At 37.9% G+C, this 23017-nt stretch overlaps 1 protein-coding gene across 4 annotated transcripts in view; it reads right to left on the bottom strand.

Moving 5' to 3' along the window:
- Positions 1-11908: 11908 nt before the first annotated feature.
- The window catches only part of pcdh15a (protocadherin-related 15a), a 249930-nt gene continuing 238821 nt past the window's right edge, over positions 11909-23017 (bottom strand). For 3 of the 4 annotated variants that reach the window (XM_042010341.1, XM_042010343.1, XM_042010342.1), the window contains 5 exons: positions 20646-20667; positions 19973-20005; positions 19760-19833; positions 17316-17430; positions 11909-13362 (listed from right to left, as the gene is read on the bottom strand). In XM_042010341.1, the coding sequence (XP_041866275.1) occupies positions 12754-13362; positions 17316-17430; positions 19760-19833; positions 19973-20005; positions 20646-20667 (853 nt within the window). In that variant the 3' untranslated portion in view covers positions 11909-12753. The remainder of the gene's footprint in view (positions 13363-17315; positions 17431-19759; positions 19834-19972; positions 20006-20645; positions 20668-23017) is intronic. The other variant, XM_042010344.1, reaches the window with a different exon arrangement.

Raw genomic sequence — 23017 nt, 5'->3', positions numbered from 1 at the left:
AATGAAGGGCACTTCATCAAAGAGTAAATCAACTAAACTGTCCCCCACAGATTAAAGCCACGAGTGGCCGAAGCCTCGAAGCAATGACTTAAGATAATCTTAACCTCACCAAAGACTTAACTAATATGAAGAGAAAACACAAAACTAACCACAGATTGTGTCTAGACAGAGCCTAATCTACTCCGATGACTTGTTTAAGAGCTTGCAGATGAGTATATTGACATCAATGGTTTAGTTAAGGAAGAGCAATCCACATAAAAACACACAATGATAACTTAATTGATTTATATTCCATATTTAATAACACAAGGGAAGTACAGAAATAACAGTGCAAAAACACTTACTTTTTATTTCTTTTAAAATTTATTTTAAAAAATAAAACAGCCAGGTGTTCTTCAGGACCACAAGTCTCAGCGTCAGAGCTGGTGGAACCTTAAAGCTAATCAGTAAAATGTTATCTCAATAAAACAAACTGGTAAGTGATTTTCTATAACTGTTGACACATTTTGAACTACATTACACCACGATGGATAATTGATTTAATGGAAATGATAAATTTAGTTTTTTCTTTGTTGCCCATTCAGTGGAGGAAACAAGTAACAACTATAGCTAAAATAATGATTAGATTTGATAAAGAAAAAAATTGTTGGATAAAGGTTGATTAATATGCTTTGTATGTCATTTCTTTTAAATTTCCACCCACAAATTAATAACATAAAGTTAAATAGAAAAAAAAAACTACTCATCCATTTAGTGGAAAAGCAATAATGTATAAGTCTTTCTCAACACTGACTCTTTTACTGTAATATAATTTTCTTTTTTTGTCAATGCATATGGCTCTATGAGTAACCTACAACAAAGTTTTTGCAATACTTTCCAGTGGTTGGAATTAGTGGAATGAATATAAGTTAGCTTTAGATACTGTATTTGAGTAGATGGACAGGAGAGCAGCTACAAAATAATAATTAGCTCCAAGGATAACTCCAGACTGTGGCCTGCATGTGATGATAACACCATGTTTGATGAGAGGAGCAAAACAGCAGGCCTCCTTTGCATTTCCCTCACAGCCTCAGTTGATGTTCCTGCATGATGAAAGCATCCCATAATCCCGCTGGAATGACAGTGGACAAAACACGGATAAGACCAGGGAGGAAATTGCAGTACAAACAGCCTGATGAGTGCCAGAGACACGGCCCAATGAGTATGGTCTGATCTTTGTTTGTACAAGACCGAAGCATGCAGATTGAAGCTCAAAGCCTTTGTGTGTGTGTAGGTGTGTGTATGTGTTGGGCAACAAGTTGAGGTTGATGTACAAACAGCCAACAAGGGCAACAGGTGATTCAGGGGAAGACACTTCTACAGAAACAGATTCCCGTGGGATTTGTGGTCAACTTTTTTCCCCTCTGCCTGTTTCCTCTCACAGATCCCATAGGTGTGATCTGAATAACTTTATCTTAGATCTCTTGTGGATTATTGACAGGCAGAAGCTGAGTCACAATAAACATTTATTTTTTTTCACATGAATTGAGCAAGGCCCCAGGTTTTGGATGATAATCTTTTTTTCCTCCCAGAAAGCGTCTAATTGCAATTGACTGGTAAGCCCACACAGAATGGTATGCAGGTATGAATGATGTGTTTACGCAGGCCGTTTTTATGTGAAGTGTATGTTTGCTCTCATATTGCATATAATTTGCCCAATAACACTCACAGCTACTATTAACTTACCACAATGTTACTTCAGGCAAAAATAACAAAAAAAAAAAAAAAACAATCAAGGGATTAACTCTTTATGCTCAAGTTTTCAGCAATGAAACTCAAATGTAGGTTTAGTATGATGAATTCAGCTCTTGTGAACTGCAGACATCCAAATCCTGGTATTCAACTGCTGTTTTCTCAACACCTTGTCACTTGCAACTAGATCAGGAGTGGCCAACGTTGGTCCTCAAGAGCCACAAACCTGCAGGTTTTCCATGCACCCCTGCACCAACACACCTGACTCAAATTAAACGGATCCAACAGCCTATAAGGATTTGCACAATGACTCATTAGTTTGAGTCAGGTGTGCCGGTGCAGGGATGCATGGAAAACCTGCAGGTTTGTGGCACTCGAGGACCGACGTTGGCCACCCCTGAACTAGATGCACTATTTAAAAAAAGCATTTGGCAACAAAAGTGTCTCCATTTAGAGGTTGGAGGGGTGGTGGAAGAATAAGCTACAGACCCAAAGGTTTAATAAAACAAAAATCAATTCTTTTAATACTTTGCCTCTAAGTGACAGCTGAAGCGACAATAGGTAGATACTTGGTCTACAGAGCTGTGGAAAGTACAAACTGAACTATGGACAATACAGTTTACTCTATGACAACAAGCTCCTCCCCATTAATATAGGTTACAATAGCAATGACTTCAGTTATAGTGAGCTTACCAATGGGAAACTGTGTTGCTATGGTGTCAAGTTCAGATACCTGATACTTATTATTTAGATCAGTGTTAAATCCTACACATTGAATGCTACAAGTTACCCTATATATTATAAAGTTGAGAGTAAGTTATTTTTCTGTAACACCCAGTTACCCTTTTGGGTGGCTGAGCACATTCACAACCAAAACAGAATAGTTGTAACTGGCAGATAGTGTCTATTCCCATGAACGCATTGTCCCTCAAAAAACTGCCATGGCTAAATCAGTGGCGCCACAGCCACAGAAGCAGGTAGTAATAAGGCTCTGGATGGTGGCCCATAGATGTGTTAGCTGATGTGTTACTCAGAGGGCCCCTATGAAAAGACCCCAGGCGCCTATCCCAGTGCCTGTCTCCACAGCACTAAGCGACCATTAGGCTGGATTTAAAGGGCAAGACATTTAGGCTGCTGTCATCTTGTGTCAGTCCACCACAGGGACCGCGCCGTGGTTAAACGCGCTCGTAAATAAACACCGCAGGCATACAGGCAAGAAGTTGTGCTGTGGTGCTGCTGCTGCTGGTGGTGGGGGAGTTGACCACAGGCTTGGACTAAGACTCTTTTCAGCGCCCCTCTTCCCTCCTCTGCCAGCAACTCCATGATTGCCAGACCTAGCCTTCAGCTTCATAAGTCATCTGCTAGACTGACAGCTCCCCACACAGTTGTTTAGTCCCAGTCTTACTTTCTACTCTCCATCTTTTCTTTCTCTTCCTCTCCCCCCCACACGCACACAAACACACGCACACATTGACACAAACACACACTTTGCATCTGCTTCACACTGTCCCCTGGCTTTGCTCCGAGGCCACACCACCATCATGGTGGTGGCGACAGCAGTGATGGAAAAACTGAGGGCGTCTTTCTGAACAGTACCGGGGTCCCATCACCCTACCCCTCCCCTGTTCCTCACCCTTTCTGTCTCTACCCTGTCTGTCTTCTTCTGGAGTATGGACCACACAGATGTTCCAAACCACATCCAAGCAGTCTGGCTGTGATGAGCACATTTGCACACAGAGTGTAAGCTAACAATCTGCCAACAGCTAAAATGTGTCTGACTATGGCCTAGCACTAATCTTCGTCTAAGACAACGGCCACTGTAACTAAAATTGAAGCTGCTTACGTAACTCTGCTAGACTTACCGGGAGATGTACACACATAATAGCAAATTATTACATGGAACACAGGATGAGCTGTTGCTTTGGAAACAAGGCGAACAACTTAATGCCTCTGAATTGCCTGATGAAGACTCAAATGACAGCACTAATGTTTTGATCATCAGAAATGAGACCAAGTATAACACTGTTTACTGAAAGGCTTCTGCCTGAAATCACTCAAGAAATGAATATACTGAACAAGAAAGCTGTGGATTAAGAATGTATTAAAGTCAGGAACAGCTTAAACAGTATGATTCAGGCAAACTCCACCAAATAAAGAGGAATTTAATAAGAGTTACTGAATGCCACGTCCTCTTTGAGTAATCAGCCATCTTTACCAGCCTCTTAGACATCAATGCAAGTATGTCTCAGCCCCTGTCATTTAAAACAGCTACTGTTTTAATGCACCAAAAACTAGTCAAACCCCTCAATTACTCTTCATGTGAATACTCTGTGTGTGTGTGTGTGTGTGTGTGCAAGTCTGTGTGTGTGTGGTGCACATTTCTGAAGTCTGTGGTTTGGTATAGTTTGGTGGGTGTGGGAAAGTGTGGTTAAAGCTACACTCACACAAATAGCGGTTTTCTGTGTGAGCAGACAGTGAAATTCTCATTTTAAGACGACAACAACACAACGTGTACCTCGAGGCTCGCCAATGGCCAAACCACACAATGTTTAAATAATTTTGGCTTAATTGCTTTTTAACAAGGCTCCCTACTGCGTTGACATTATACATTAACACTGTGGGTGCTGAAAGCTCACAGTCTGACAAGTTTGGCCAAGTACAACTGCGCCTGACTTACAATAACACAAGAGAAGCACATTATGTGCCGTTTATAAAATTAACAACAAAGAGAGCATAAAAATGTCTCCAAAGATCAATCAAAATCACATTAAAAAAAAGTAGTGGCTTCATGTCCTGGAGTAATGTCTCCACTATGTCTAACAGACTGAGCTCTTCCTGCAGACTTGCACAGCTGGCAGATATAGGATGAGATACGATCTGGCCTTGTATCCAGTGATAAAGTGGTGCATGATACATGGTACTAACACAGGACTACCAGTCATACACCCCTTCATTAGTAGAGCCAGACAGTGTGGAGCATGTATTTTACTGCACACCCAACATTTCGGATAGAATATAACCTTTGGGTGGGATGTCACAGGACTGGGCTCACAGAGCAGCAGTGTGTAAGAGACCTGTCTGTCAGTTAAATCTTACTTTGGGTTTTGAGCACATTTCCAAAATAACAATGTGCAGCATAGAAATTATAAAGCACTCAAGATGTACAATATATAGTTATGGAAGCCCAAAAGCATCTGAGATGACTTCTAAAATGGCATTAAGTCAGAGGGCGCACGCTCTGCACACACAACCGTCAACAGAGATATAGAAATGTCAAAACAAAACATTCGGCGACATCCTAATATCCTTGAATTAGTATGAAAGCAGGTCCCCGGATAGCTTTGACTGTGGTCATCGGGCGCCTGTTTTGGAGAGGCACAGTCTTAAATAGCTGCAGGAAATGAGGAGATGATGATGGACTTCTATTCCTAAGTACAGCTCTACAAAAATAGGAGTGATGTGTTGTTTTCAGCATGCCAGCGAGAAATATGAAAATAATCAGTTGAAAAGAAATGTTCACAAATTAGACAGGAGGGAGCAGCAACAATTCACTGAAGCAAACATTAGCATTATGACCAAATTTATGTGGAGAAAATACATAAAAAATTCAGTTAATCTCATGATTATTTGAGAAATGTCCACTTTGCACCCACAAGGCAAACCAATTAAAATATAAGCAAAAAAAACAAAACAAAACAAAAAAAAAAAACAACTTTTGATACAGAAAGAAATGGCAGCTAAGTTAAGAATTAGTAGCAGCTTCATTAACAGCACTTACATGTTAAATCAAGAGCCATGCTGCATTGCCTCTAATCTACAAAGACTGTAAGTGAAATATATAATCTTCCATTTCCTTTTCATCACTATCTCTCTCTCATCACTTCATTTGCCTTCTTGTCTCCGTGCAGATGTCAAGCTTCAGCTGTGAGCAACAGGCGCCATCTAGTGGCTGTTCATGTATCACACCCCTGAGGATGAAAAGGCTTCATGAATTAATTAAAATGCTTTCAGAGCACTAAGGGCACGTTAAATAAATAAATAAATAAATAAATAAATGATACATTATTTGAACATAAATGCTTACCATCCATATTTAAAACAATGCATGACATCATTTCTCTGTCAAATGCATCACAGAGTAAGAAGCCTCTAAAATGACAACTAGGTGTTTGTTTATGTAACAGTGGCTAATCGGTCTGAAAAATACTAGAAGAAGATAAAAACGCCCAACATTGCTAAGTCATTGCAATATTCATTATCATCTGTCCTGTTTTACGATGTGGAAATCAAATGTTGTCCTAATGTATTCTGTATGAGTGACAGCAGGAAATCCCAGTAACTGGCAGATGATGAACATTTCAACAGAACACTGAATAATGTTCAATAACTATATTCTTCTAGAGGAGCGAAAGCAAAGACAGAAATTGTGAGTCCTTGAAAATATTAGAAAACTCTTCTGTGGTCTCATTTCATGCATTTTTCTCCCTGCAAATATATTTAGACTATGAAAACAAAAAGTTGCAATTCAGTGGTCATTTCTTAAGGTGCCCATTTTTGTGGGATTAACAGCTTGTATTGGATCACGTTGAGGTTTCCAAAGTTACCTTTTCTTTGTATCTGTCTGATCAGTTATGACTCCTCTGCTCTCCTGAGGAAATCTAATTAGTAAGCATTGATGTGCTGAAATGTGAAAAAATGGAGTTAAGTGTAATCTTACAAGGTGGCTGAGCTGCAGGGCAAAACTAAAAAAAAAAAAAGTCAAATCAATCATGAAGAAAATGAATGGCCTATGGGTGCCCAGGTAAGAATGTGTTTATGAATTTAACTAAAGTGCATCCAATAAAGTAATGTCTGATGGGGAAGCTTTGATGAATTTAGCATCGATCAGAAAAAGCCAGAGCTTCCTATAAAAACTTGTCAAGCTGAGCTACACAGAGCTGCAACATCACAGTTTGAAAATGATCTCAGCTGTGTAAGCAGTCCAGAGAAAAACACTAAACAATATAAAACTTAATCTGTGAATTCATTTAGACCATTTTCATTTTAACCAGTATCAACAGCTTTCTGAATCAGTGTGAGCAGCGACATCTCAGAACCAACAAAAAACAAACAACAACAACAAAAAACCACAACACTTTTGGTCTTTATCAAAGCAATGACCCCTGCACCAGGTGGTGCAGCCAATGTTTGATAACACTACTGCACAGCACTTTCTGATATGGCTCTGTTGTAATATCCGAACTGCAACAGCTACAGTCCACCCTGCAGTACTGAGCTACCCCTATATGTCTGTGTGCTGCCTTCAGGGCAGATCTGATCTGATTTAATTGATTTAAAAAAAAAAGTCAGAGTTCACCGATTGACAAAAATAATGGCACAGTGGAGGCCTGTCATGAGCTGTTATATCACCAGCAGCTGTGATGTGTGCTGAAAAACACACACTGCTTCTTTGTTGTTGTTTCAGGATTATATACGGCAGAATTTTACATTTTTATCAGCCTTTTTTATGTGTGTATTCACATCTTAAGCAGATGCTTTTTTAAATACTTCCACAGTGAGATGGATCATTATATTTTTGGAGTCAGGCTTTAGAGAAAATAAAGGGTGCAAACCTCCAGGTCTGAGCACGCAATAAGCAATGGTGATGGATAAGGTATTATGAGGCGTTTCCTCCTGCCTCCGTTTAGGATTTACGATAATCTCCTTTAGAATGAGTCATAGGTAGATTACCATATTGACTGCTGTAGGCCAGGATATCCTATATAGGCTGTGCTTATAGGTTATACTCAGGAGGCTGGATAGTGAACTTGGAATGACAACAGTGTTTACCTGAACCTGAGCAGCACATTCTTCTGTGACTATTAAAGCATAAGCCTCTCCTACTATGCAAACAGAAGATCTCATCTGCATGCTTGTTATGACTTCATCTAACAAACATCAGCTTACCTACTTGCAAGAGTCAATATTCACCTGTGATAAAAGTGTGGCTACCATGTTTGCTTCCTCACACACTCACTCTGGAGAAAAGATCTGCAAACAAGACCAGACAAATTAAATAGTAATTTCAATACTAAGAACAAAGAGCAAAGATTTCTTATAGAGATAACTGTTCCAATTTGGCCAATCCTAACAAAGCCCTTGCTAGGTTTCAAAGTAGTTTTTTTTTCTTCTTTTTTTTGTCTCAAAATAACTGATAAAATGATTCTATTGTTTTCAGAAGTTTGTCAAATGACTCGTAGCTTTTTAATTGCTCTTCTTGGCTTTTTTACATTAGTGATAATTGCATGAGATATAATCATTGTACTGCTTTTATGGGTGTGCAAAACTAATTGTTTTTATCCTTTTTCTGACAAGACTGCAAAAGAAATGCCAATTTTAGTCCCAGCAGGAAATCATTAGTCTGCAGGGTTATAAGTAGCAAACTAATGACTCTTGTGTATTTGAGAGAAAATAACAGTTTGACTGTCTGAATCCTGACTCCTGATTGAGCCTCTGCCCCTGTTTTACATTCACTATGAATATTTAATTGGAAGGCGATTTATTATTGATGTATTTCTGTGAAATTGCTCTTACTTCTTTTTTTTTTTCCTGTCAAACTGAATGTTAACATATCAGGAGCTTTTTGGTTCTATGTCCTGAAGAGACACAGCATTCTTAGAAAACCTATGAATTTGTACACTACAGAGGCATCAGAGATATATGTGAAAGCATGCTTTAGCTCTTTGCACTGATTAGACCACAGGCTAGACAGAAAGCCTCCAAAGGCCAATTAGAATAAGTAAACTGTCTCCATATAGACAGACCGCGACCTCAGTGTACCTTTGTTTGGTTCATACGTAACACTACTAACTTAGCAGACTCCTGAGAGTATGAATAATTACCATCCATAAAATCTTTAGAGATTTATGAATCTCTGTAAAGTACAGCAGTATTTCTGTGTCATGATTTAGTTCCACAACTCTGTTACAGAATTACTGCTGCAGAAAATGACTTCACATAAACACAAACTTTGGCAAAAGCTGTTTTAGAGGTGTATGTATAAATACGTTTAAATGGACCCTGGGGTGAAGATTATAAGATGCAGGAGTAAAGAAAAACTGCTTGCCACTTCTGTGATTAGTTCATAAAACAGAATTTTTGCATATCTTGTTCACTGTTAAACCAAGATCCCTTCTTGTAGAAACAACTTACGGTTAGCATTTTAAGTGTGTGCATCACATTAACCATTCATGTTGGGAAAACTCAGTCAGTCAGTATACCTTTAAGCCCAAATAAGTCACCATCTCGGGAATAGGATAAAACAAGGTTTCTTCGTTGCAAGTTTTTCATGATATTTGTAAATGCTCCTCATATTGTAGTCTTTGATAAAAGTTTTCCATGTGCTAGCGTCAGCTGCCGATGATCGGTATCCAACTTAGACTTCCATCCTTGCCCATTACACACCGAAATGCATTGATTCCTTAAATTGTTTAATGATATTATGCGCTATTGAGGAATAAATATGTAAATCATTTTCAGTCTTTAAATGAGAAACATTGCTGCAAGTTTCTCATGCTTTGTTGACAAACTAAAGATCTTTTGCTGAAGCACTTTGAATTTGTGGATATTGCTTTGGGGCCAAAATATGATTTTAATCACTTGACAACACTTAGGAACAAAAAAACAAAACAAAAAACCACCTCATTCATCATCCTATATTGTTCCTGTCCAAACTGCAGCATGTAAACCTTTAATGAACTATTGTGATACATCAAGATAAATTCAAACCAAAGGTTTAAAAAATGGTTCAATGTGTTGGTTTTTGGTCATTTTTATTCAGCTTTCTATTATACTTGTTTTTGCTACATAGGCACTAAATGTAAAATACAAATGAATTTGATAAGAATGGCATTTATTTTTGCTGGTATTTGGTATTTACTCAGCAGGATAAATTGAAATTTTACCCTGATGGGAGTGCTGGATAAAAAGTCACCAGTGGTGTTACACAACACTCTGAGGAAGTGAGAAATGCACAATTGAGGCAAAGAGTTTTTTGCCATTTGGTTTCCAAGTCAGATCTTAATGGAATCTTGAAAACTTTTTTAAATATCAGGTGTTGCTCACACAATTTTTAACAGTTAAACATGGCTGAAAGGATCTTGCAGCTACGTGCTAAAAGACATTCTCATTTTTCTGTGAACTTTAATAAACTTTACATCTCCACACACTTTATCTTATATTCAACCAGTTGCAACCTGCTTGTTTTGTTATGAGCTACTTAATTTAATCACATTTTTCATTATTTATAGCTTTTTAAGATTTTGTGTTTTCAATAATTCAATGCTGATTACATTATATTGATGCTTTGTTGCAAATAATGACTTTTCCTGCAGCTTTCTGTACAGTCTATTTGCAATGACAGTGAACATTTATGAAACCTAATATCTGCGCAAAACGAGCAGTATTTCATCATTTATAGACAGAAAAACATCTAAATGACAAGTAGTTTTCATTTGAGGAGATGTTGGATAGTGTGTTTGTCAGCTTATAAGGAATATGTCCAGTCTTGGTGCAGTAATTTAAGTGAGATGACAAAACACATCCATTATTCATTGTGGAAGCTTTAATCCAATTTATTAGCAGTTTTCAAAGAGGTTAAAGCTGCTTTGTGTTTGAAGAGATACCAATAGGTTTCTTGGGCAAATGTTTTTTTTTCTTTTTTTGGTTTGATTACTGTTTTCATTTTAAGGCTTACATTTATACTACATACAGAACAGATTTACAGTGCATGAATCTGAACGATAGCACAGCTCTTTGCCCAGACATGTCTGTATATGTATGCTGTTCTTCTGTTTAACAAAGTGCAGAGTGGAGCTGGTGAACACCAGAAGAGACAAATATAATTAGCAGAGGCTTGCATTTTTCTTTTAGTACTACTTCTTGTGATCACAACTAAGTTCAAGTTGTTAAAGATTAAGTCTCGCCCCCCCCCAAACATCAACTTGTTTTGGCTCAGTGAGACAGCTCACATTAACTATAACCAGATATGACCTATTCTGACAGCCCTCTGATGTGAATGTTACAGGATGCAAAACCACCAGCTGATAAAAAAAAAAAAAAAAAAAAAAAAAGAGCACATTGTCCTGTTAGTCACCAATTTGTGACCTAATGCAAATGATAATTAAGATGTATCTTTACTTCTAAAACTCAACAGCATAAACCACATTTACATCTTCAACCAGGTTGCACTTTAAAAGCTTCATTATGTTGGATTTGTAGTGAGACATCTGAGTCTCTAAATGCCTGCACACAAATCCACAAAGGATGATTTATGCACATTTTAAACCATCTCAAGGCTAATGTTTAAAAAAAAGTATTTACATACAAATATTTGGTTATTTTAAGAATCTGGTCCTTTATAAATGCTTTTTCCTGTGAATTTCTGTCTGACTAAAGACTTTTGTGCAGGTCTATTTAGAACTTGTAGGATTTAAGGCAGGTTGCAGTGGGAACAAGTTTCCCTGCTGACCTATTTTCTGAGAATCTTTTCAAGCAGGTTCACTCTGGCATTCAACTCCTGCTTATTTCTGAACATCAGAAAAATATGGAGTACTCTAAATTTGACTGGCATTCTCTTGGTTTGACTGATTGTCCCACACATTTTGTAAATGTCATTCTGCATGTGTGATATGTGTCACTGATAAACACATCAAATCTGTTCTTAAAGTTTCCATTTGGCTTTTTTCAGTATAATTGCTGCAAAATGTTTTTTTTTCTGTCTTTTTTTTCTTGTTAGTTATAGAGGTGAGGGTGAGGCAAGGGTGCTCAGTGCTGCTATTTTGTGATAATTCCTGGCACACTTCTCACAGCTTTTCAGAGATATTGCAACTCTTCATATGCCAATTTTTGGTGACCTGTCATAACTTGAAAGGCTACTTCACAGTGAGGGCCTCATTCTGACAGAGACTTGAATGTAATGAGAACTACAGCTTCCAAATGCACTCTTGCCATTCCACTTTCACTTATTGTTAGAAAATTTAAGGACTGTATTTAACTGTACTGTATTGTATTTAATAACATAAAAGTGGCATACAGTGATATGTGAGCACCTACTTACATCATCCAGCTTCCTAATGAACTTCCATAATGCATTTAAGGCTGTGTGACTCCAACAATTATAATTCACAATTCACAGTAAAATAGGTTAGAGCTTTATTGTTGAATGTGATACCATATTTGGTATTCCTTTCATAATTATGACATAAACAGAGTGAATCTGCATCATGTAAAGGGATTGGAAAGATCACATTCTGTGGATACAAATGTCCATATAAAAAAACACATTGAACATACTGTCATACTTTGCTGATGCATTTCAGCAGTGACAGGCATGTGGGTATCATATCTTTATTTGTTATATGTTATATTCTCCTTCTCTGTGAGATACAAAATAGACAAAAATAATTTACTATATTTTTCAGAAATTTTCAAAAACATTTTTCAGTGATCACAACATGAAATAATCAAGGACAATTAGAATTATCTGAAGATAAAATACTATTAGTAAAATAATTTTCCTTTACTTCATCATAGACCATATTGTATAATCACAAATTCTTGATCTGATCATGATTTCTCTGTAAATATCATTAAAAGCACTGTGACATGAACAACAATCTCTGATCTGTGGCAGGATTTAAACAAAAAGAAGTAGAAAAGATGAAAGTAAAACAAGGAGTCACTCAAATAAGAAAAAGGTCCATCTAATGCATTCAGTAAAATGCTGAAATTACAGTCAAGTAAGGTTCACATAAAATTTCATTGAGGCACTCACTGCCTGTTTGCTTCATATATCTATCTGCTATTGCCCTGTCGGTGGTATATGTTGGGTACAAGTAAGCTTTAAGTGATAATTATTAAATAAAATATGAATATAAGTGCAATCACGTGTCAGGAATCTGAGCTTTCCCAGCTGAGGCACACATTTTATGATGTTTTTCTTAGCAATTCAACAAACAGGAATTTCATTTTGTGCATGGCCAGTCAGAGTTTAGTCATTGGTATGTGCAGGCTGTTCCAAGGTCCCATCCACAATTCTTCCTCATCTGATAATGTGTGGTCACTGTGCGACTCCAGTGTTTCCCTACTGTTTTTGTGGTTGTCAACAGAAGTCTCTTGCTCCTCAATGACACATGAGCTGTTTTTGTCAGCCACAGCCTTGACAATATTGGGTTTGGACCCAAAACTCTTTAGATCTGTAATGGTGGACCCCATTGAGCCACACGTGGACAGAGTGTTGAGATTTACATCCTTGTTAGAGGGAACGCACATACCTATTCCATTTTCTGTGTTGTTTTCACAACCTTCAATGCTAACACCAAGAGGAGGTTCTTCATGAGTCACACCTAACTTGTCAAGTTTTTTGAAATGCTTACTCAGCCGGCATGGAGAACCCATCTTTAGGTTGTTTAGATGGGGTGGCCGCCTAGTTCGGATGATTGTGCCATTCTGTGCAAGGTAGATGCTCCCATTGACATGATTGTGGCTGTTAGGGAGTCTGTTCCGCTGGTTCTCTGTAGTGCTCTCCTCTCCTGTGGAGCTGGTCTCATTCTCCCGATCTACCACAAGTTTAATCCGCTTCTTTCTCCCGGGCTGAGGAGCAGAAGGTGAACAGATAAGTATCAATGTATGGATTACTTGAAAGATACAATATACTGAACACAAGTCAATGAAAAAGACAAAAGGAAAGAAACAACAAACAAAAAAACAAAAAAAACAACAAATAAACATGGAAACAAAAAACTGCAGCTATAGTACGTTCTGAACTCAATAAACATAAATAACCAAAAAATTAGGCATTAGTTGAAGAAATCAAATTTTCATTCAGATTTAGGGTATTGTACTTTACAACAGAGGCTTATTGTTATTTTTCCAGATGGTTTCTTTATATTTGCTAAAAAAAATTAATCAGAAAAAGATGATTGAAGCTTCATATTAAAAAAAGAAAAAAAAAACTCTTAAAAAACTCTGACTTAACGCTGGCTTTTGTAGTTTTCTCAAAATAACTGAAGTAAATCAAGAGAGATGGAAAACCAATTACCCCTTAATGTAGCAAATGTTTTTATGCATTTTGACCAGCCACGTTCCCAATCAGCTTCTACAAAAGTAGCAAGGCCAATACAATCAGAGATGAAAGAAGAATGTGTCCAATTGAGGACTTATCTTTGTTTTTCTCTGGTGTATGGATCTTTGCTCTTCTTCCTTAGTTTCTGGTTAGTGACCTCTCCATTTTCTATTTTTTTTTATTACAGTCTTATGTAGCACAAGCAACACATATTGTAACACAGTCTCATTAATTTGCTCCAAACACAGGAACAGAAATTTTCCAACCATGCATTTTTTTTTTTTTTTTTTTTTTGCAACATTTCAAAAAGTTTGCCTCAGATTTGCCTGGTAACTAAATGGAAATGTGTACATAAAAAAAAAAAATGAAATGGATGTATTGAGATAAGAGTTTTTTTCTTTGAACTTTAATTAAGAGATTGTCACCACAAAAATAAAGCAATAAAATGGTTTTGAAATTTTTCAATTTCAAGATTCCTTGGACGAAAAGTAATGATTTTATCATGTAGAAGATGAGAGTTAGTGGTATATTGCTGCCTTGATTTTTGGCCACCCTGAATCTAAGCAAACATGATAAAACAACCATGGTCACAAAAATACAAACCAGCTAAACTGAGCCATCTGTAGGCCAGCTGTCTTTTGATAAGGAAAATTACTGTTATTGTCAAAGGAGTCTAGTGGCTTCTAAGGCAGGCTAAATGGATATAACAGCTCCACTTTCCCGTCAGAGAAAGCTCTCATAACAAAGTGCTGAAATTATTTTAAATGCAGTGTATACCTAAACTGATTTCTTTTTAGGTGGCTCAAATATATTTTCTTGCTGTCCAAATGAAAAATTATTTGCCAGTCTTTTTGCCTGCTTTTCCAATCTCAAATATTATACAGGTAATACAATTAGAATAAAAAAGTCTCATTAAATCCCAATTAAAACAAAGCTAAGTATTCCTGCAGTGAAGCAAGTAATGCCACATAACTATGATTGGACTAGTTATGAGGTGCTGTCTCTGAATGTCATAGAATACTTGCACAAAATGAGAATGAATCCTGTTTAATGATCAAATCGTTAGAACCTAATTTGTGGTGAGAAACATCAAGGGGATAGGCTAAGAAAGAAGATAGCAATGCAACATGCTAAATCTGACAGTAGAAACAGGAGTTTAATGCTATACAAAAATGCAAAGGCATAAAAAAAACACTCAAACACATTAAAGAGAGGAATAATTCAAACATGTACTGTAAGAGAAAGACTGGGATTCAGATCATTTGCAGCAGAAAACCACTAAGGGTTCTCCTTGCTCAGAAGAAATGAGAAAAAGTTGGACGTTTGAAACACTCTGTAGAGGCAAGCAATATTTCTTCACTCCCATGCAAGGGTAATTGATTTTATTCACTCTTACTTCACAGGGGGGCAATATATCTTTCTAGAAGGCTGTTGAGCTCCCTTCAGACTCCGTATCAGCATCTGTTTCCTCAGTTTCCTCCGAGCCCTTTGATGCAGTGCCGGTCCCTGATCCAGAGCCACTGACTGAAGATTTGTCAGAGGAGATGGCGTCCTCATCCACTTCAGTAATAGGGGAGAGTCCTCCATATGTCTCTTCAGAGGTACTTCTGATCTCAGCGCTGTAAGGAGGACCACTGTAGGGGGCAGAGGGCCCAGGGTCTGCCGAAGCCACACTTGACCTCCTAGATGATGATTCATCACTCACCTCACTACCAGACTCTTTGCTCTCATCAGCAGTCTCAGATTCTTCCTCCTCTTCTTCACTCTCCTCTGTGATTGTATCTTTAGAACCACGGCTAAGGAGGGACTTCTGGGAACGCCGACTCCCACTAGTGGACCGGGAACCAGCTGAACTTTTTACACTCCCCAAGGAACTCTGGTCTGTCATCTGACTGCCAGATAGAGACCCCTCACTGAATGCTGAGCCAGACATCTTTCTTTTGCTGGACCCACGAGATGAAGAGCCTTCAGCTCCAGACCCAGACTCCGCCTCACTGGCTGTTCCTGTCCCTGACTCTGCATCGCTGAGTTCTTCGCTGGATTTTTCTGAAGTTATTTTTGATGAGCTGGTTTTCTGGGATGACCTAATGCTTGAGCCAGACAAAGATGCAGCACTGCTAGCACTCCTGCTAACACTGCCACTACCACTTCCACTTCCACTTCCACTTCCACCAGAAGCACTGCTCCCCTTACTGGCCTCAGTGGCCGAGGATCTCATAGAAGAGTGTGCAGAGGATCCACTTTCTCTTGAGCTGCCTGAAGCCTCTTCCTCTTCAGACTCTTCATCAGAATCTCTCTCTGTTGCTGAACCCTTTTCTGTACTTGTTTCCTTTTCTGTTGCTGTGCCTGTTTCTGATTCTGTATCTCTCTCAGATTTAGACTCTTCCTCAGAATCTGACTCTTTCTCGGTTTCTGACTCTTTCTCTGTAGCTGATGACTTTTCTGACTCTGATTCTTTTTCTGAATCTGACTCTTTTTCACTTTCAGATTCTTTGTCACTAACAGATTCCTTCTCTGTTTCCTCTTCTTCTGATTTGGACTTGCTCTCCTCATCAGAATCCCCAGGTTCTTCATCTGGCTCTTCCTCTGAATCAACAGTACTTTCGTTTGTATCATCCCTATCTAAATCTACTTTAAGATGATCTCTGTCAACACTGCTTTTCTCTGAAGATTCATCATCAGAGCCTTTCTCCTTACTGCTTCCACTTGCACCTGCTTCTGGCTCACTTTCAGTCACACTAATAGATACTTTAGACTTTCTTTCATCTTCACTGGCTGCTTGTGATGCCTCCTCATCTCTCTCGCTGCCTGTGGCAGAGCCATGACTCATACTACTCTGCGACTTCCTCCTGATCTGCAACTTGTTACCTAAGTTGATTTTCTTTAAAACTTTGCTGAGCCTACTGCGGGCATCAGACTTGCTGTCTATCGGCCCCATAGGTGATGGCCTGTCAGTCAGACTCTCTTGGCTGTCAATACGACGGGCTGACATCAGTTTGGCGTAATCCTTGTCCTTCTTACCAGCGCCAAACATCTTGAGCATCTTGGCTCTCTTCCATGCAGATTGGCCAGAAGGGCCGGTGTCAGACGGCTCCTCTCCTCCCTTGCTGGCTGCCAGTAGTTTGCTGAGTTTCATGACAGACTTCAGTCTCTTGGCAGCCTTAGAAGGCTCACCTTCCTCTGCTGGCTCAGCTTGTTCAGTTTCATCCTCTGGTGGGAGGTCCCTAAACGCAACTCTCTTCGGTGGACCTCTGCCTCGCATGCCACCTCTGCCTCTGCCTCTGCCTCTGCCTTGGCCCTAAGACAGTCATATTTTATTAAGCAACCTTTTGTGATGACAAAGCCACAATACTGGAGTGTTACACAAGGCTCACACTGTTGTTTCAATAAAACACAGAACATTCAGCCTGTAAGGATGGCAGTGGATATTCTTGCCATTATAACTGTAGCTCTGACATTCATATTCATGGAAAGGTATTACCTCAGGGCCATGTGGACTGTAGTAATACCCATCATCCTCCATGATCACTTCTCCATATTCATCATACATGGGAGGTATCAGCCTCCTACGACTGCCATACTGAGGAAAGTCATACCTGAGAAACAGATTCATACAAAATGCTCAACAAAAAATTATGTTTAGGATTACACACAGTAAACTGATAGCCATTAGCTTTAACTAAAACATTCAATTAGACTGTAACAAGAAATTTCATGAAAAAATGTATTACTGAAAAAAACCAAACACATTTTGTTATTGTAGGCTTCTATCATAAAGCATAATGAGGCTGAAGATTCAGTGTGAGAGGGAGTGATATTGAGAATCTGCTATGGAGATAAGAATAGCAACATCAATGCAGTCAATGTGTAAGCTTTATTTAACCTATACATGCATCTAACTATTCTAAGAGGATTAATACTGATTTAGCTGTTTCCAGTAATATGTCTGTTCTGTCACAATAACACAAATTTTTGTATTTCTCTGCATTATTCTTAATTCCTTCTCCTACATCTTCATGTTATGCTATATAATTGGATCATGATGGTCCCATTTCTTTCTGCTTTTAGACCTATTTTTTTGTTTATTTAGGGACATTTTTGTTCCAGGTACATAGTAATTGCTTTGGTGATTTGCAGCACATTTTTAGAAAAGACTTTTCAGTTTATGGAGAGCAAAATGGAGTGTGTGTGTGTGTGTGTGTGTGTGGCTTTTAAAAAGCTTTTAAAAATATATCAGAGTGAATGTGCCAGTGTTTTTCTGAAGTCTGTTACATTAAAAGAAAACAAACACAAACGCTGAGATGAGAGCCAATTAACTGAAAAGAAGAACACTAAGAGATTCAATATCTTAAGGATATCATGTTTGCTTCCTCTTTGTTATTTTCCTCCTATTAGTGTTTGCGTTGGAAATAAATCACTTGACAACAAAACACAAAGGTGCATTAGATGGTTCCATATTAACCCATAATGGTTAATATGACCCCCAAATTTGAGGTAATTCTTCTAGATGTTTCTTTAAAGAAAGAAGTTTCCATCTTTATAATTAGCATAATAATAGCTGATTCTCAACTTCTGTGTAACATGAGACATTGTGCTTCAGCTTAGCAAATTGTAAGAAGTATATATCAATGTGTGTGTGTATATAATTTGTTTTTATGTCAAAACTTGTGGGTAGGTGATTTGACAACCATGTTTCCCAGTGATGCAATCAGTTGGTCATCTTTGCAAGGGATACAAAGGTCCAAATCTTCTGGTGGGTTCTTATTGCCAATAATTTACCAAATTTGTGCTTGTGGTTTGATGTCCAGTGCTTGTAGAGGTCGACAAACGTTTGCGATCACCCTGGATCCTGATTAGCTGTTCCTGTCTCTATTTTCTATTAAGGAATTTCACGGTTGCCAAAGTTTTAAAACAAAATTTGAATAATTTGTTTGGTATTTCAGCAATTGTATAGGTGGTGTAAAGTTGCTGCTAATATAAATGGATGATATTGAAGATATTTCATCTCCAGTGCTAGAGAAGCACCTGAAAGAAATAGGCCAGTGGCAAGTTATGTCTGTGCTACTATTGACTGCCATGAGACTCACATGGTCTGCTGACTGTTGGATTAAAAGCTTAACAACTGAGTAAATGTGCCTGTTATTGTAAATTAAAAAAAAAAAAAGATCAAAAGGTCTAATGTAATTGGGATGGTACGCTCATTGGCATTAGTAGCTTTTCCTATAAACATTGTGACATATAATTAAAATATAATGACAACCTCTTGCAGATGAAGGACAGAGTAATTCAGACACAGTAATTAGTATTAGCAAAAGTGACTTGTAAAATAAGCTTGTGACTTACTGGAAATTACAACACTCAACTTTCATGAGGATAGTTTTAAACACCTGTTTAATCTTCTTTCTCTGATCTAAGCCAGTAAAATGCAGAAGCATCCAACTGTTCTGAAAAACTTGCAATGTAATTCCCCAGAGTGGTGCAAGTCACCTGCTGCAGAGCAGGAGTGTCTAATGAATAACAATTTCTTTGCAGCTGTTACGGCTTTAAGTTCTATGTATTTCCTCTTTAGACCATATGGGCAATGTAACAGGCAGCCTAAACACCCCCATCTATTAAGCTATGGAAAACATATTCAAAGTCTCAGGCGCCCAAGTCAAGCTGGCATAATTGATCCCATTTGGTTGGAATAGAGGAGGGAATAATCCAATGGTTTGTAATACTGAAGTTGGAGAATAAATCTAATTTAATTTATTCTAAACTTTTTAAAAATAATCTCCTCTCCCAAGGAACTCAATACTAAGAGGTGGAAGGTAAGGTCATGATAGATAATGATGAGATATTTTTTTAACTTCAAATGAGCCGATGAAGATCAATTGCATGGATTAGAGTACAACTAATGAGACAAGTGACTGGCTGCATGCTCACCCTTGGTCATAATTATAGTAGTCCTGTGAATAGTAGTCTTGGCCTGGGTCGATACCTGATTCCATGGAGAGCTCCTGCATTTCAGAGAGGCAGACAGAGAAATTACTCAGCATTCCTCAGATAAAAACAGCAACAGAAGAGCAGCAGCAGCAGCATACAGAGCGAGTATACAACAGTATCCCTGTGAATTAAGAAAAGCAGGGGGGTTTCTACCTCAGGTCTTAGAAGAGATGGCCTCAGCAGTTGCTGCCAAAGATTAGTACAGAAGAGGGATAAGGTAATGGAAAGAAGGGATGATCAGGAAAAACTCAAACACAGAAGGAGTTCACCACTTCATTTTTGATTAAAAGCCAGAAAAATCTGCTCTCTTTTAAGTTTGCTGCTCAGTCTTTGCTATAAACCAATGGAGAGAAACGTGGAAATACTGATAAAATATTGATGGAAATAAAGCAAGGAAAGATAGATGCTAACTTAACAATGGAGGGGTAAAAATGGCAACAAAAATAATGTTATGTTTTTATTAGATATTGGCTGTTCAAGTGTTATTTGAAAGTGAAAAATAGATTTTAATGTCATACATTGTTGAATATAGATTTTGTTAGGTCTTTTATGTTTTTACTATAGAAGAGCAAAACTCATTCAAGTGCTTATCTATTTTTTCACATGAACTACAGAGAAAAAAACAACAAAAACAAATCAAACCTAAACTGTAATGTAAGTGTTATACGTTGCTTCACTCTGATCTCATCCTAATCTAATTCAGTGTTTTCCATCAAGTCAGCTGAAGATAAGAATAATGGGATATAAACTGCCTCAAGTTGCCATCAGTGACAAAATGTCTCAGCACAACAATAAAATACAAACACATCACAACAAGACTGCTTACCTGTCTGCCAAAGCCTCGCCTCCTGTGTGTTGCAGAAAGGAAGAAATAAGACAGAAAATGAATATGGACTGACAGTAACATTTCAAGTGCTTTTAGATGAATGCAATGTTGAGGCTACAGGACTAATGTGTCTACATTCTGCTGACCAGAGAGGAAATTGCAGCTTTACTTACTGTGCATTTTCATGTGCTAAATTGCAAACAGGAGTTTGCAGATATTGTTCAGTTTTCAAAAGAGAGCCTAAGGCTGCAAACTTATAACGCTGGTGTAGACTTTTCCCTTTGTTATCTCATTCGAACGGAAAGAAAGAAAGATGCAATAAATGCTAAGATCAAAGAGGCCAGTAAGATTAGAAAGTAAAAAAAAAAGAAAAAAAAAAAAGTCATGTTGAGATAATCCACTGACTGATCTGAAAAAGACCTCGCAATTAGGGGACAGATTGCCTTGAGTTAATTAAATTGTCTTTATCATGTCATCATATACTCACTGAGCAACACTTGTAAAGTGCATAAATCAGTCAAGTTCAATTCTATCAATCATAATTATCACAGATCTGTTCCTGAGGACAAGGATGCATCTGCAGTGCTTTTAGTAGAAATCATTGAGAAACAGTCAGTAATGGAATAGCTGGAATAGTTGTATACAACTGTGACTTGTCTGGGCCCATAAATAATGGCAACTTTCACACACATGGATATATGGCCAAGCAATGATGTGACATTCCTCTGGAGAGCTGTAATCTGTTATTATGGGCAGAGGCCACAGGACAGGGAAGAGCCATATGCCACACCTCCCAGGCAGAATGGATGTTGGTAGAAGGATCTGATGGATGACCTGTTGGCTTGCCTGCTGGCCACTGCTACTTCATGAAACATGAAGAAAAATGGGCTAGTGGACAGTAGCCATAGGAGGTTTACACAAAAGAGGCCTTGGTGGGAAATGGGTGATAAAGAAATGTATAAAAGACATGTAATTTAGATGCATTAGAATCAAAGCATGTTAATCATAATATTGTTGAAAATAACTTAACTTATATAAGATGGAAGAGACAATGTTTATGACTATTGAACCAATAGAAACTTTGCATGAACTCGCAGATCTTTGAAAATAAAATAAATAAAACTAATTAGCTGCAGGCAGAATGCTGGCTATCGAGTTAGCTTTATTTGCAACCCTGATAAAACAATAGACTGTTTAATTTTAGTTAGGTGTAGTGATTATGCTTGAGCAAAAAAGCATGCTATGTAAACACAGCAGCCCAAGGGGACCAATCAGTGTATGTGATGTCCGTGTTACGCCTACACCTCAGGCTACAGGGGATCTTGTCGTAGTGTCAGGGCCGATATTATCTTACAGCTTGAATAAGAATAAATAAATAAAATAATAATAATAAAACAAACCCCAAAACCCCTTCAACGATTATTAGTTATCCGGACAGTAACCTGTTCTTTTACACACGGGTTTATTCAGACATTATTTGGACATTATGCTAGGGAGCTGGCTGGGTACAGTCTGCCCAAAGAATACTTGCTTTCTCCTATATTGTCTCTCTGAATAATGTCTAAATTTCAGGACTAGAACGCATGTGTAAAATCTATTTAGCAGTAAACACTTGGTGTAAGAAAAGGTTGCTATGAAACAAAGTATATTTAAAATGTGCATACTGTATGCATGTGAATATTTACAATGCCTATTTTTCTCATATATTTTATGGTTACTGGTTTACTTCAGATACGATGAAGATAATTAATTAGGTGTCCATAAATTTGCACATTTAATATCAAACTTACCTTTTTTTCTATCCCTGATCTTCCCAATTTTCACAAGAGACATATCCCTTTTCTGAATCATCAGTGATGCCACAAAGGAGTTTAATAAAACCAATTATAAAAATTGAATATCAAAAAACCCCACCATTATGGCTCGCTGTTTTTGTGATGACAGGAACAGCATGTAAACTGCTAGCTTTTTTTACAAAAGAGATTACCCCATGTAGTGAACATGGAATACTAAATTATCCAACCTTCGATCTGCTCATCAGGGAGAAAACGTGATGAATCAAACATGACTTTGCTCTGGATGTGAGGTATGCTAAGTCCATTTGCCTTAGGGCATGGAGAGTAAAATAAAAACATGAGGCATATGTAGCTGAAAAATAGAGAGGGTAGAGTGAAAAACTTGAGTACACAGGATAAAAGGAAGCAAGAGAGAAATTGCATTGAAACAAGCCAGAAAACATTAATAGTATGTCTTGACAACCACAAGTAAAGATGAACAAGACGAGGTCAAGGATTGGAAAGCTTTCTAACTAACTGACGGGAGGGGGTAAGTAATTGAGAGAAACACAGACAGGCATAGGGTCAGAATGATGT

Source organism: Melanotaenia boesemani, chromosome 16 (genome assembly GCF_017639745.1).
Source record: "Melanotaenia boesemani isolate fMelBoe1 chromosome 16, fMelBoe1.pri, whole genome shotgun sequence".
NCBI classification, from domain to species: Eukaryota; Metazoa; Chordata; class Actinopteri; order Atheriniformes; family Melanotaeniidae; genus Melanotaenia; species Melanotaenia boesemani.
This window is presented reverse-complemented; position numbering and strand designations above follow the sequence as displayed.